Source organism: Leishmania braziliensis, chromosome 27 (assembly GCF_000002845.2).
Source record: "Leishmania braziliensis MHOM/BR/75/M2904 complete genome, chromosome 27".
NCBI lineage: Eukaryota > Euglenozoa > Kinetoplastea > Trypanosomatida > Trypanosomatidae > Leishmania > Leishmania braziliensis.
Window position 1 is genome coordinate 1062760 of NC_009319.2, and position 14360 is coordinate 1077119.

A 14360-nucleotide genomic window follows, 5' to 3' on the forward strand; every position below is an offset into this window, starting at 1 on the left:
CACTGCCCCAACACCATTGGCAACGTGTGTTTCTGCTTCGAAGGTGGCCACTGCCCCTGAGAACAGCGTCTGGATGGCGTGCAAGACGGAGGCACTGTGTCAACAGCACGCTCGCCGACTGCTGCATCGCCTGTAAAGGGGGCTACACGATGCGACACATCCACCATGATAACGCTGGCACGAGCATCATCAAGCGGGGTATGTGTGAGAGAAGCACCCACCCCGCTGCTGGCGATGCACGCGTCATGCAGGCAGCTGCCGCGCAGGTAGCGACTCTTCTCGCCTTCGCGGCTGCCGTGTTGTGTGCCGTCTGCCTGACGTTGCACTTCTTTCAAGGTGGACTGCGAGGAGGGAGAATGAGGGTTATCTTTGCTTCTCCTATCGCTGTTGGCTGTGAGGCACCCATCTTGGTGTGTCTCTTGTTCTTCCCCCCCCCCCCCCCCCGCAATCACACGTACGTGCCGCTCTCCACTGTCTCTCTCGCACGCACCAACTAGGAGCCTCTGTGAAAGGAAATGTGAGTATTACGTCACAGGCGTGCCCGGACACTGGCGAATGGTGACGAGCCTCACTTCTCTTCTCCCCCCACGGCGAGTGAGTGAGCGACGAGCTCCGCCCTCGTGGAGAGCGAAAGCAGCAGAGCCCGCAGGTGTTGGCGGGCCGGTGCCCAGTGGGCGGATGTGTTGCACTTTGGACCGTAGCGTGGGGGGGGGGGAGGGAGGGAGGGAGGGGTTTCTCCGTAGACGTCAGTGGCGAAGATCGACGGATTTTTCCCTCTTCCTCTCCTCTTCCCACGTTGTGGAAGCGGCTTGGCCCTCCCGCGGGCGATCTCCGCCATTTTCTTCCGGGCAACTTCCAGCGGCGACGTGCGGACATAGGGGATGGGGTGGTGGTGGGGTGGACTTTCTCTCACCTCCCCCATCTTGGGGTGGATGGCTAACTGGCTCTACTACGCTCTCTCTGCAAGTCTGACGCACCCCCCGCCAGCCCTCGTCATGTCACCCACCGAATGGGCCAGACTCCAAGATTTCACAGAAGTGATCGACAAGAGAAGCAGTAGCCCTGTGCGAGCTGAAGTACAGAGGCCAGCCAGTCTCCCCATGACCAGACGACGCTCAGCAGGTGCTGGTGACATCGCTCGTGAGAGGTTCGACAGTGGGATGGAACCCCTCGACTCCATAGCCGCCGCCTTCTCTCTCTTCCCCACTCTCTCTTTCTCTCTCTAATGTCGCGCTAGCGAGGGAGGGAGGGGGGCAACCCCTATGTGAAGTGGGTACCTGCGATGGTGGCGCATGGGAGGGGAGGGGTGGTGATAGCGGTGGAGGAAGTCTCCTCCCTGTGTGGTGGCTGACTGATTCACCCGCTCCCCTACTCAGACACCGTTGTCCTCATCGTGCTCATCACCCACGCAGACAGGCACAGCGAGAGAGGGGGAGAAAAGAGGGATTCGCTTGGCAGAGTGCATACGCGATGAATCGGTCAGCCGACCAGCATGTGGCAGCGAAGTATCCCGACAAGCGCCGAGTGAGGACGTCGCCACACCCCAGCCAAGGCAGAGAAACGAAGACCCACCTGCGAAGGCGTCTTCGCGGGCGAGGGCGAGAGGGAGGTGACGACACCGGCCAAGTCCCCGGTGGGGAATGTGGTGGCGAGCTTGACGCGGCTACACATCTTTGGCGTCCCTCTCCCTTGCTCTGTCACCGTTCTCCCCACTTTCGTGTCTTCTGCACTCGATGTTGCCCCCCTCCGTCTACTCCTCCGACTACTCTCTTTCTGCGACTTTTGTTGTCGCGGCAGCGCAGCGTCGCCTCCTCCCGTCTATGGCAGGCGCGGGTATCTCTGTGCACCCCATGCCAGCCGTAGCTCTCCTCAGGCCCCTGCCTAGAGCGCGCTGTAGTGTTTAGCTGTGGCCGTCGTGGCGGCGTGGCGACGGTAGCCGCACTTCTTTATGGTGGCTTCGCCTGAAGTGTCGGAGCGGCGGCTGGGCTGACGCGTCGGCAGCGCGTGCATCACGCCGCGTGCCAGGAGGAGGGGGCCATCATGGAGAAGGCTGCGTATGTTGCTTCTGAGTCTGTGCCCTTAACTCTTCCACCTGCTTTGACTCCTTCACCTTTGCTGATGTTCGCGTTCCGCTCGGTGTGGATACCGGCAGCGCAGCAGCTTCCACATTACACAGAGCAGGAGAACAGGAGTGTGTGCGCGTTTGATGAACGCTGACGAACACCGCCACCATTGCTAGTCTGTGCGTCTCCTCCACACATCCCTAATCTTCTCAGCAGGACTCCGCCCGTCGCATCTCCCTGACTGGGTGTTTGCGCTGACACCCTCACCAGCGGTCATGCCGCTCTTTCGCGTCAGCGATGCGGCTACTCGTCCATCGGAGGTGTGCGAGGACCTCGTCGCCAAGCCCATCGCAGCACACTACCAGCTTATCATCTCTACCATCACCGACCAACTAGGCCCGTTAGCTGGCGCCGTCTGCCGCGCCCTCACCCAGTCAGGGCCAATGTCGCTGAAGGACATCAGCGATGCCGTTCACCGCGATGAGGAAGTGCGCGCCGTTGCCGCCGCGGCTGCCAACCGCGCCTCTGCCACGGGGGAGACGACGACAGCGGTGCCCGCCACCCACCAATTGGGCTCGAGCTTCCACGTCGACCTCGGCGACATCGCCTCTGTCAACGACGTTATTCACGAGGTGGCGGTGAAGGAACTCGTGACGCGACTGGTGGTGCACCGTCTTGTTCACACAGACCCCGTAACGCACCTCTACGAGATGCGCTATGGTAGCGCTATCCTTCTGCGCGTACTGTTCCCGCTCCTTCTCCACTGTGCACGCCAGCGGTACGGTGAGGCAGCCAAGTGTGTGCTGCTCGTTGCCTACCAGCTGGGCGTCGTGCCGCCGCGCGCTGCGGTGCAAGTAGCGCTGAGTCGCACCCCAAGCCTCACCCACGAGGCGATCGAGTACGCTGTCGTTCGCCTCGTGGAGGACGGGTGGCTCGTGCCGGTGCCTAACTTACCCACCGCTGCACCCGATGCGGCGACTCCAGCACTGCGAGCCGACGGGGCTTCCTCGCACCTGGGCGGCAGTTTGGATTTGTGGAGTGCAACGAGGCCGCACTGTGTGGGCCTCCAGGCCGCCCTGCACTGCCTCTTCAGTGACGCAATCGAGCAGGCTGTGGCTGAGCGCTACGCAGATGGGCGGCTGGCCCTCACCTTGGTGCGCGCGCTGCGGCGGCGCACAGCGCCAAACTCAGAGTACACCGAGGCCGTCGCTTCCTTCCAGGAGCTGGCGGCGGAGCTGCCGCCCACTGCGGGTGTGCGCCGCGATCGCAGCGGCGAGCCACGGGTGGGTACTGACAGCGTGTCAAGTGGCTCAGCAGAGGCGGTGCGGCGCTGCCTGGAGCGGTTGTGCCAGCCCGTCGCTCTTTTCGCGGGCTGCAACGCAGCTGCGCCGATGACACCAGCCGCCGGCTCCTCCCCGAACTTCACGACGATGCCGTCGACACGAGCGCTTTTGGTGAAGCCGCAGAGCGAGAGCGACTTGTACGCCTTGGACGACGTCACCGCTGTGCAGCTGCTGCAGGAGGCGGTGTGTGAGCGGGTCGTGTACAGTCGCTACGGCGTACTCGGTGTGCGCATCATGAGGCTGCTGCTGCAGCACCACTTCCTGGAGGAGCGAACGCTAGCGGAGCAGTCGGTCGCAACGTACGTCAAGGCTCGAGAGGTGTTGCACCGGATGTTCAAGGACGGCTTTCTGCTTCAGCAGGAAGTGCCGCGCACCTCGGCACTCGTCGAGCGGTCCGCCAAGGCGAGTGTGTACCTCTGGGGGCTGAGCTGGAGTGCGACGCTGCTGCCTGCGGTGCGTGAGCGGTTGGCGAAAACGCTGACAATTGCATGGGTGAAGCTGCGCGAGGCGCAGCAGCAGGCGTCCGCCGTTGCAAAGCCTGCTGCCTGTGTCCGCTCCTCACCTGCAGCTAGCGGTGGCATCAAGAGCAGTGCTGCTCACGCCGAGGAGGTCGAGGCGCAGTGGAAGAGCGGCATGTCTCGCAGCATACAGCAGGCGCTGCAGACCCAACGCACTATCACGGGGCTACAGAGCTGCGTGATGTCGCTCATGCGGCTGCTGTTGATTGTTGATTTTTTCTAAGAGCGCGTCACGTGGCAGAGCGGCAGACGAGTGCCGGCATGTGTGTGGTGTCTCTCTCTGCGTTTCTTTGGGGGACGTGTGCGCCAGCGGGACGAGCGGTGCGACCCCCACGCCGCCGTCTCTCTGTGCTTCTGCACGTTGGTGCAGCCGCATTCGGCGAGAGTTGTATGTCAGTGTGTCACTGCCATTGGGGCTGCACGACACGGTTAGAGGAGAGAAAATGAAAATGCGTAAAGGTTGCCGTGCCCTCCGTACCGCTCATCTTCACACCTCCTGACTCCCTCGGTGCGTTCTTCTCCCTCCTCCCTCCATCGCGTCTGCGCGGAGGTGCCGGTCTCCAGACGCACTCCCCCCTTCTCAACCACAGAGTGGGGGTGGTGGTGGTGGTGGGGGGAAATGGATCGGCGTTGCCCCCCTCCCCCTCCTCCCTGCAGCGGTGTATGCGTCCATACATGCGGAGGACGTATTCGGTTGAGTGTGTACGGACCAGATGGCCCCCTTCCCGCACTTGTGATGACCTCGCGGTATCTCCTCTCTATGCCATCACACTTTGCCCCTCTCCCGCGGGCCGCCTCGTAGTCGCCGTTGCTTCGCTTCCTCTTCTCCCTGACCGCTGGCGCCGCCTCTACGCAGTACCGCTGCCGCTGTTCGGGTACGTGGCCGAGGCTTTTGTAGGCGCTGCCTTCCTCACCTCCAACGTGTTCACAGGAGGCGTTGTCACGCCCCCCCCCCCCCCCCCTCACACACACACACACACACACACACACGCGGAGCGTTTGATCGGTGGCGTTGCGTGACAGCGCGGAGGCACGCCTCCTAATGCAGCACCGAACGCGGCCCCGACCCGCTCCGTCCTCCACGGAAGCATCTCCACCTTCACTCAAGAGACAGGACGCGGCAACACGCAGCGCACAGCTGACCAGCTTGTTTGATAGGCCCTCAGGTCCGGTTCCCAAGGTTCGGCAGGGCGCCCACCTCGGCAAGGATTTTGCTGATGGCCTCACTGGTGAGGGTGTGAAAGGCATTCTCTCACCAACTCTGCTCTCGCGGCGGCTGCCGCCCTCGACTTCAGCTCCTCTCAGCCATCCTGCGGGTGGTATTAGCAGCTCATCGACTGGTGGGGCGGTTCTTCGAAGTGGCGGGGCGCCTGTTCTTCCCACCAACAGCTGTGGCTTGCCGCACTTCTTCAGTGAGCAGTCACGCGCCGTTCTGTCGGTAGAGATTACGTCGGCGGAGATCCAGCGCACGCTGCAGCAGCTGCACCATGACCTTGACTTCCACGCCAAGAGACGCATCGAAGCAGGGCGCGACGCCGGCTGCTACTTGGCTTCTGCTCCTCGCTCCCACCCATCGGCTGACTCGACGTCCGTCACCCTACTGACGGGCGAGGCGACGGATACGCAGCAGCGTCGCATGGCCGAGGTGGATACGCTCTCCGAAGCTGCCAATATTCAGCGCGCTCGCGCCGCTGCGGCCGATGAAGGCGCCTCTGACGACCAGTCCGTCGAGGACTACGGTGTTGACTGCGAGGTGCCACCGCTCACGTCGGACAGCCGCTTGGCAGACGAAGTGGCGGCCATAGCAGTGTGCTTGGCGAAGATGAAAGAGTCCGCAGGAGTCATGTATGACACCGAGGCCGCTGCTTCGAGCACGTCGGTGGCGCCATGGTGGTCCTCTGCGTTGGGCATGCGGGATATGAAGGTGTCTGTGGCTCGGCTGGACTACCATGCCCACAGCGCATTGAGCTGGTCGCACCGCTCGAGGGAGCAACTGCTCCTGCAAGCGGTCATGCTCAACAACGCATCGGCGGCCACACGCGAGCAGCTCTTCCAGCAGCAGAATCGCTTGCAAGAGTTCCAGGCTCGACTTAGTGATGGTCAGCAGGCTGCCACGCAGCTGCAAGCGGACATTGCCCAGTACCAGGCGCGCGTGCAGGCTGAGATGACGCGTCGTGCTGCCCTGCAGGAGGAGCTGCGCCTCTGCGCGCAGGAGAGGGGCCTTGTTGACTCTGCGGAGCGCAACCCACTGAAGGCGGAGCTGGCACTTCTGCTTGAGGAGCGCGAGTGGCCTTCCCACACGCTCAAGAGAGACGCGAGTGTTGTGCTAGGCTGGCTGCGCTCTGTCTCGACTGCTCTCGAGTAACACCCCCATTGGTGCGGCGGCGGGGAGGGAGTGCGTCTGTGCTCATGGTGGCGGCGTGTTGCACTCTCCTCCTCCTACGCCACTTTTGCAGGTCATTTTCATCCAGCTGCATTCTTTCATCCCCGCACAGCGCCCTGTAGCGCGGTGTGCCCCGCCTGCGGTGCAGCGCAGAATACACACACCCACACAGCGCACCACATCTTAGGGGGCTGCGGCCTCTCTCTCTCTCTTCCCCCCTCCCCCCCCGCACAACCCGCGCAGCCCTCCTCCTCTCTGTGATCCAAACGCGAGCCTCTGCGCACCGCGCACCGCCCGCCGCGGCTTTTCCCTCGCGTGGTTATTCGCCTTTCACCGCTTCCTGTCGGCCGAGCCCCTTTCCAACTTCAGCGCCTGCGTTCGTGGTGGTGGAGGAAAGCCAATGTGCGCGTGCTGCCGCGGTTCTCTACTCGTACCACCAGCCACCGTCTCTGCGCCGGCGTGCCTGGCGCCGCGACCCTCTGACATGCGCCTCTCACCCCACTCCCTCTGCTGCCCTGCCCCACTTCTCCAACCCTCTGCTTGGCCCCCGCGCGCATTCCAGCAAAAAGGAGCGTCACTGTGCCACGAGGGGGAGACCACTCTGCGTTCCAACTGCGGCGGCATTTCCCCACACAGCACACTCCCCCACCCCACCCGCGCAGCACGGAGGGTCGAAGAATGAGTTTCTCCTCACCTCTCGATGGCGGCGGGGCAGGCAGTGCCGCAGAACAGCGCGCCTCGTTGTTCACAGCTGCCGAGAACACAGAGTTTCAAGCGATCTTAGCGGAGTGCAGCACCTTCCCATCCTACGAGCGGCAATATCAAGAGGTGCTCATGACGCTGGAGGGGGACGACGTCCTCGACAAGTTCCGCGCTGAGTACGAAGGCCTCCACCGATCCTTGCTGCGCAGTCACGAGAGCGAGGGCCGGCTTCTGCGCAAGTGCACGGACCTGCAGAGCGACATCGAGGCCTGCGCGGAGAGGGCGGTGACGGCGGCTGAGCTGACTTTGGGGGACCGTGACACCATTGCCCACCTCAAGAGTGAGACGGAGCGTACTTCACACAGGTTGGTGCAGGTGAAAGAGAAAGAGGCCCAGCTGAAGGAGGCGATCGACACGCTCAAGCGCGACATCGCGGAGCAGCAGGCAAAGGCGCAGGATCCGATCGACATTCCGGAGCAGGAGGCCGCTCTACGCAGTCTACGAGGCCTCCATGAAGCTCTGCAGCGGGAGGAGGAGCAGCTGGTTCAACAGTTCCGTAGCGCCTCTCTCGACGTGGCCGCCACGCAGCGACGCATCGCTGCACTGCTGAGCAACAATTCCACCAATGCTGCTGAACTCAGTCTTGTACGCGAGATGATCTCGAAGACGGAGGAGGAGGTGCAGACGGTGCTGGCGAGCAGGGCTGTGAAAGAGCAGGAGCTGAAGGCAGTGCGCGACACGATCGCCCGCCGCATCGCGTCCCACACCTCTCAACAGCACACCCTCGACGCGCTCGGCGAGGACCACGAGCGCAACGGGCAGGAGCTGCGCAACATCAGGCACGAAGAGGCGCGGCTGACCGAAGAGTACCAGGGTGTTTGCCGTCAGCTGCAACACGTTAACACCGCTTTGCAGGAGTGCAGCGAGGAGAATGATCTGTGGCAGCGGCGCGCGCACGAGAAGGCGGCGGAGCTGCAGGCGTATCAGGCCGCAGTCGTCTCCATGCACAGGCGTTACATCAAGGCGCAGAAGGTTGTTGAGGCACTGCAGCGGCGCAACGCCGTTACGGAGGAGCAGAGATCGGAGCAGCTAACGAAGCATCGCGAGTTGGCGACGCAACTGAAGAGCGAGGAGGCCGCTCTCGCCCGCGCGAAGCAGGCGGCCCACGCCACCACGCAAACGGCAGCGTCTGTCAAAGGGGAGGTCAACCTCTTGCAGCAGCATATCGCCGGCGAAGCGGCCGAGCAGCAGCGCAACGCCGCGTGGCTCGCGGAGAAGCTTGGGCAGCTGCGAGTGCTTGAGAGCGTGCTGGCATCTTCCGAAGAGCACATTCAGCGGACACACCAGGAGGTGTACGTATTGGCGCAGGAGGCGGAGATTAGCGAGGCAGGCGCGAAGAAGTACGCCTCTGCGTGTGCGCACCTCCTCAGCGACGTTGAAAACAAAGGCGCCATGGTGGCCCAGTACGAGGAGCAGCTCACGGCGGTGGAGGCACGCGTCAAGCAGCAGCAGTCGCTACTCGAGTCCATGGTGGGGGAGCGCAACACCTACACCTCGCACTACGACCAGCTGAAGCAAGGGCTCAGCGAGCAGCAGCATCAGTTCACACTGCTAGTGGCGAAGGTGCAGTCCATGCGCAGCGCCATCGAGAAGCGGGAGAAGGATGTGACGCTCGAGGCAGCGCACGTTCAGCTACTGCAGAAGCAGCAGAAGGACATTGAGGTGCACGTGGTGGACTTCGAGCGCCGGGCTAACAAGAAGCAACTGTGTGCCGAGGCACTAGGGCAGGAGATACGGCAACTTCGTGCGGTTCTCAGCGACGCAGCCGACGAGACGCGCCGGCAGCAGCGCCGCTGTCATGATGTCGTGCATGAGAGGGACATGCTTGACCGCCAAGTGACGGACCGCGCTGCGGAGGTGCAGGCGCTGTACGAGCAGGCGCACACAAAAGAGTTTCTTCTGCGGCGCCACGAGGCCCTCTACAATGACCAGGCACAGCAGCTGGAGCACCTCGAGTACCAGACGGTGCAGTTTGCACAGCAGCTGGAGAAGATGCGCACGTTCGTCGCCCGCCTGCCGGAGTTGCGCGTACTGCTGAATAACGCAACACGTGAGCTGCAACGGGAGAAGGTGCGAGTGCAGGCGCTGCTCGATGACGCGGCCCGCCCTGTTAACGTGCACCCGTACCACGAGCTGGCCTCGGCCGAGCCCGAGACGCACGCGCTGCTGCAGCGAGTTCAGAGGCTCCAGCGGGTGCTGGTCCAGCGCCGGAATGAGCTCGAGGAGAAGGAGGCGGCCATCCAGTCCGTGGAACAGCGCTACATGAACGCCAAAGCCACCGTCGCGCATCAGCCCGGGCCGGAGATCGCGGAGCAGCTCACTGCCTATCAGCAGAACCTGACGAAGAAGCACCAGGATATGCGGCAGATGCAGGAGGCCCTCGAGTTCTTCAGGTCTCAGACGGACCACTTCAAGGCACGACACGATGTGCTGCGAGAGCGGCTGGCCGACATGAGCAAGGCGTACGCGGCGGAGAGGGCCGAAAAGGAGAGGCGCTCCAGTGCAGGCGTCATCGCAGGTGCCCCGCCCATTACACCGCGCCCCGACTCACCGTCTGCGACGCCCGAGCCGGTCGTATACCGCGGCTTCGTGGCGCCTCCGCGTGCCGCCACCACGACGGCGTTTACGCCACACGCCAACCCCGGTGAGGGATCGGACCTCCCCCTCCTTGGGGGTCCACACGAGAACGCGGGACAGCGGTAGTGACTGCGAAAGCGCTGCGTACAGGAGGGGGGGGGTTCCTTCTCACGCAAAGCGCCCCCCTCTTTGTTCCCCTTCTCCCACTGGCACTTCACAAATGATGTACACGTATCCCCTCCCCCCCTCCCCTCCCCTCCCTCCCTCCCCCCCTCCCTCCCGCCCTCCCTCCATCACCATCGCTGGCTGCGCTGCAGACACAACTGAAAAGGGGCGGCAAACCGCGACGCTACTCCCCCCTTTGCTCGTCACGCGTGCTGTGCCCGCTGCACAAGGCTCCTCCAAGGCGAAGGGAGAGTGAGCGGTGCGGTGGTGCTCGGCATGTTGTACGCCATGCACACTTATCTCGCTGTTGTTCTCCCTCAACCCTCTGCATCCCTGATCCCCAGGGGTTAGGAGGTTGGGGGTTGAGGGACGCCTCCGCGCGTGGCCTCTCAGGCACCAGCGCCCCCCACTCTGCGGGGGAAGGCCAAGCAGCCCCCCCTCTTCCCGCCAATGCTGAACCTCCTCTCTGGTGGTGGGCCCTGCCACCACCTACGATACAGCGAAGCCAGGGCGATGCACCACTGCTGAGGACGCTGGCGACCGGGTCGTGGCTGGCGTTGCGTCGGAGCGACCTGCAGCAGTGAGCACGCCTGTGCCGCCCATATGGTGGGCGGGGTGCCCGCGTGACTCGAGCGTGTGCCACCCCCGAGGGGGATGCACCAGGTGGCGATCCGCATGGCGGTGGCGTCTGTGGAGGGCGACCTGCGGAGAGGGTGGGTGGGCAGAGTTTGACGCAGGGGGGCGTGTTCGGATGACCGAGTCGGCGCACTGCTGTTGCCCGTGTGTCTGCGGCTGCTTCGCGCCACTTGATGGGCCTGTGAGACGGGCCGGAGGGGGTTAGGTGGCGTTCGACCTCCACCTCGGCGGCAGTGGACGGACATGCTGAGACGAAATAAACGCCCTGTGGTGTGTGTGTGTGTATGGGCGTGACGCGACGTGCCGCGTCTGTCTTTATCTGCGCAGCGCTCCCGCTCCGCTCAACAGCGCTGTTCTCCTCCTGGAGAGAACGAAAAAGTCGTGACAGTGTGCCGAGCGAGTTGCGCATGCGGGCTTACGGTGTGGTGCCCATGACCGCGTGCCCGCGCCGGCTCTCTACTCCGCCCACTGTAGCCTCACAAAGGCTCGCGCGTGCGCGCACCGAGACGCGGTGACCACGACCGCTTCTTCCTCACTCCTCTCTCGCCTCTTTCGTTCCCGCTTCCTCCGTCTCCCTTTTCGTTGGCGGCCACACCAGGGGTTTAGCCAGCCGTCTCGGCTCTTGCCTGTTTCACCCACGAATTTCTACAGCTGTGCACTTCCTCCCTCCTTACCGGGGCCGACGGTTTCTTCCTGGCGCTTCACTTGAGCTTTAGTCCTCCTCCGAGTCGCTGCGCCTGCAGGACACATCCCAACGGAGGCGGGACTGCCTGGGCGGTGTACGTCTTCTCTGGCTTGGGCTTTGCCACCCGCGCCTAGCGACGGCACGCTATCTGGAGGATCACACAGCGGCCTCTCCGCGGCTGTCTTCTCTTCCCACTCATCTTTGCTGAGGCGCTGTTGCTCGTTGCTGCGTACGCACGTAGCGCCAGCTCTTCTCCCCTGGCCTTTTCTTTGGGTAACTCGACACTTCCTGTTATGATGCGCAGGTGTCTTGTGGAGGTCGCCGCGGCGATGCAGTGTGGCTGCACCGCTACCCTGGCGGCACCCTTCGCCCCCTCCATCTGCGGAGGTACCCGCAAAGCTCCCGTGGCGGCTGTGGCGTGCTCGCTGCTGGGATCGAGCACCGCTGCGCACCCCGTGTTGACGACGAGCTGCCGATGGCAGTCGACGGGCGTGACGCCGTGGAGTAGCAGCGGCAACAACGATGGAGGCGGTAACGGCGGTCAGCAGCAGGGGCGCACGTGGGTGAACCCGAACGCCGTGCCACCGGGCGAGTTCCTGAAGAAGTACGCGCGCGACTTGACTGAGGAGGCGCGCATGGGTCGACTAGACCCCATCGTGGGCCGCGAGGAGGTTATTCGACGCACCGTCCAGGTGGTCTCGCGGCGCACCAAGAACAACCCCGTGCTGATCGGCGAGCCTGGTGTTGGTAAGACGGCCATCGTCGAGGGCCTGGCACAGCGGATCGTGAAGGGCGAGGTGCCAGAGAGCATCAAGGACCGCCAGGTGTACGCGCTGGACATGGGTACTCTCGTTGCCGGCGCCAAGTTCCGCGGCGAGTTTGAGGAGCGTCTCAAGGGGGTGCTCAAGGACACCATACAGTCGCAAGGAAAGGTCATCCTGTTCATCGACGAGTTGCATACGTTGGTCGGCGCCGGCTCCTCGGGCGATGGGTCGATGGACGCGGCGAACCTGCTGAAGCCGTCGCTGGCGCGTGGCGAGCTGCGCTGTATCGGCGCCACCACGCTGGACGAGTACCGCCAGCACATCGAAAAGGATGCCGCGCTGGCCCGCCGCTTCCAGTCGGTGCTCGTCACGGAGCCCACCGTGGAAGAGACCGTCTCCATTCTGCGCGGTGTCAAGGAGAAGTACGAGGTGCACCACGGCTGCCTCATCAAGGACGAGGCCCTCGTCTACGCCGCAGTCAACTCCCACCGCTACCTCTCGGAGCGTCGTCTGCCTGACAAGGCCATCGACCTGATCGACGAGGCGGCTAGCCGCCTGCGCCTGCAGCAGGAGTCGAAGCCGGAGGCGCTTGACCTCATCGAGCGCGAGCTGATCCGCCTGAAGATCGAGGCAGAGGCGGTGAAGAAGGACAAGGACGAGGTGGGCAAGGAGAAGCTGGTAAACCTGTACGAGCATATTTCGCAGAAGCAAAGGGAGTACGACGTGCTCGAGGAGCGGTGGAAGCGGGAGAAGAGTTTGTTCCAGACAATCAAGCAGCACACCGAGGAGCTCGACGTGCTGCGGCACCACCTCGAGAAGGCGATGAACAGCGGCGACTTTGCCAAGGCGGGCGAGATCCAGCACAGCCAAATTCCGAACCTGCTGAAGCAGATCGAGAAGGAGAAGCACCTCGCCAGCTCGAAGAACTTCATGGTGCACGACAGCGTCACCTCAAAGGATATCGCTGAGGTGATTGCCCGCGCGACCGGCATCCCGGTGGCGCAGCTCATGACGAGCGAGCGGGAGAAGCTGATTCACATGGATGCGGAGCTCAAGAAGACGATTATGGGCCAGGATGCGGCTATCGAGTCGATTACGAATGCCGTGCGCATCTCTCGTGCCGGCCTGCACTCGCACAAGCGCCCGCTGGGCTCCTTCCTGTTCCTTGGCCCCACCGGCGTCGGTAAGACGGAGGTGTGCAAGAGCCTCGCCAAGTTCCTCTTCGACGACGAGTCGTTCATCTGCCGCATCGACATGAGCGAGTACATGGAGCGGCACTCGGTGCACCGTCTCATCGGTGCCCCGCCGGGGTACGTCGGCTACGAGGAAGGCGGGGAGCTGACAGAGTCGGTGCGGCGCCGCCCGTACCAAATTGTGCTCTTCGACGAGTTTGAGAAGGCTCACCCAGGCGTGTCGAACATCCTCCTTCAAGTGCTGGACGAGGGGCACCTCACCGACAGCCACGGCCGCCGCGTCGACTTCAAGAACACCATCATCATCCTGACCTCCAACATCGGTGCCGACGTCATTGCCCGCCTGCCGGAGGGGGTGCCGAGCAGCAAGGCGATGCCGGCTGTCATGGAGCAGGTGCGGCAGCGCCTGACGCCCGAGTTTATCAACCGCCTGGACGACATCGTCATGTTTAACCGCCTCAGCCGCGAGGACATTCGCAACATTGTGGTGACTTTGATGGCGCAGGTGCAGAAGCTGCTGACGGAGCACAACATCACACTGGAGGAGTCCGAGGCGGTGTACGACTGGCTCAGCGCCAATGGCTACAGTGCCGTGTACGGTGCGCGTCCACTGAAGCGTCTCGTGCAGAGCGAGCTGCTGAACCAACTGGCGCTGATGCTGCTTGATGGCCGCATCCGCGAGGGTGAGCATGTGAAGCTGTCTGTGCAGGACGATCATGTTGTGGTGGTCGCCAATCACAAGCTCTCTCCCGAGAAGGGGCTGAGTGACGAGCAGCTGCTCGATCAGTGAGGCCCCCCCCCCCCCCCCATCCGAGTACTGAAAATAACAAAAGTCGCCGTCTTGCCGTTTGTCTGATCTTTGCTTTGAACTCTTAAACGTACCACACCGGCGAGTGCCCGTCTGTGGGAGCCGAGAGGGGAGAGGGTGGGCGCGCTACTATGCCCTCTTCACTCCTCTTCTCTTCTAACACCACCACCACTACCACTGTGTGAGGCAGCGGCACCGCCGCTTTATCTGTACGTCACTGGAGCCCTGCGCGCGCGTGTGTGTGTGTGTGTGTGTGTGTGTGTGTGTGTGTGGAGTTGTCGTGTTTTGTGGGGAATTTTTTGTGGCTTTTCTCGTGCCTTCGCCCCCCCAACCCTCAGTGCACCCGCGTCGACGATTGTCCGCGTGGCTGTCACCTCTCCGCCTTCCCTCACAGGTAAGACACGAGAAGACGCGCGCGCCTGCAGATGTTTCTTCCGCCCTATCAAAGCCCTTCCAACCGCCC

The 14360-nt window shown here is 63.2% G+C and overlaps 4 protein-coding genes across 4 annotated transcripts; all 4 read left to right on the forward strand.

Moving 5' to 3' along the window:
* Positions 1–2338: 2338 nt before the first annotated feature.
* LBRM_27_2720 (conserved hypothetical protein) lies at positions 2339–4147 on the forward strand (the record flags this gene model as incomplete). The annotated part of the gene is made up of 1 exon (XM_001565975.2): positions 2339–4147. The coding sequence occupies one exon, from the start codon at positions 2339–2341 to the stop codon at positions 4145–4147; it is 1809 nt and encodes a 602-aa protein (XP_001566025.2).
* Positions 4148–4966: 819 nt separating this feature from the next.
* On the forward strand, positions 4967–6289 carry LBRM_27_2730 (conserved hypothetical protein; the record flags this gene model as incomplete). The annotated part of the gene is made up of 1 exon (XM_001565976.1): positions 4967–6289. One exon carries the CDS (start codon positions 4967–4969, stop codon positions 6287–6289), a length of 1323 nt encoding a protein of 440 aa, XP_001566026.1.
* Positions 6290–6985: 696 nt separating this feature from the next.
* LBRM_27_2740 (conserved hypothetical protein) lies at positions 6986–9772 on the forward strand (the record flags this gene model as incomplete). Its single annotated transcript, XM_001565977.2, has 1 exon — positions 6986–9772. One exon carries the CDS (start codon positions 6986–6988, stop codon positions 9770–9772), a length of 2787 nt encoding a protein of 928 aa, XP_001566027.1.
* A 1653-nt stretch (positions 9773–11425) lies between these two features.
* On the forward strand, positions 11426–13879 carry LBRM_27_2750 (putative serine peptidase; the record flags this gene model as incomplete). The annotated part of the gene is made up of 1 exon (XM_001565978.1): positions 11426–13879. One exon carries the CDS (start codon positions 11426–11428, stop codon positions 13877–13879), a length of 2454 nt encoding a protein of 817 aa, XP_001566028.1.
* Between the last annotated feature and the right edge of the window lie 481 nt (positions 13880–14360).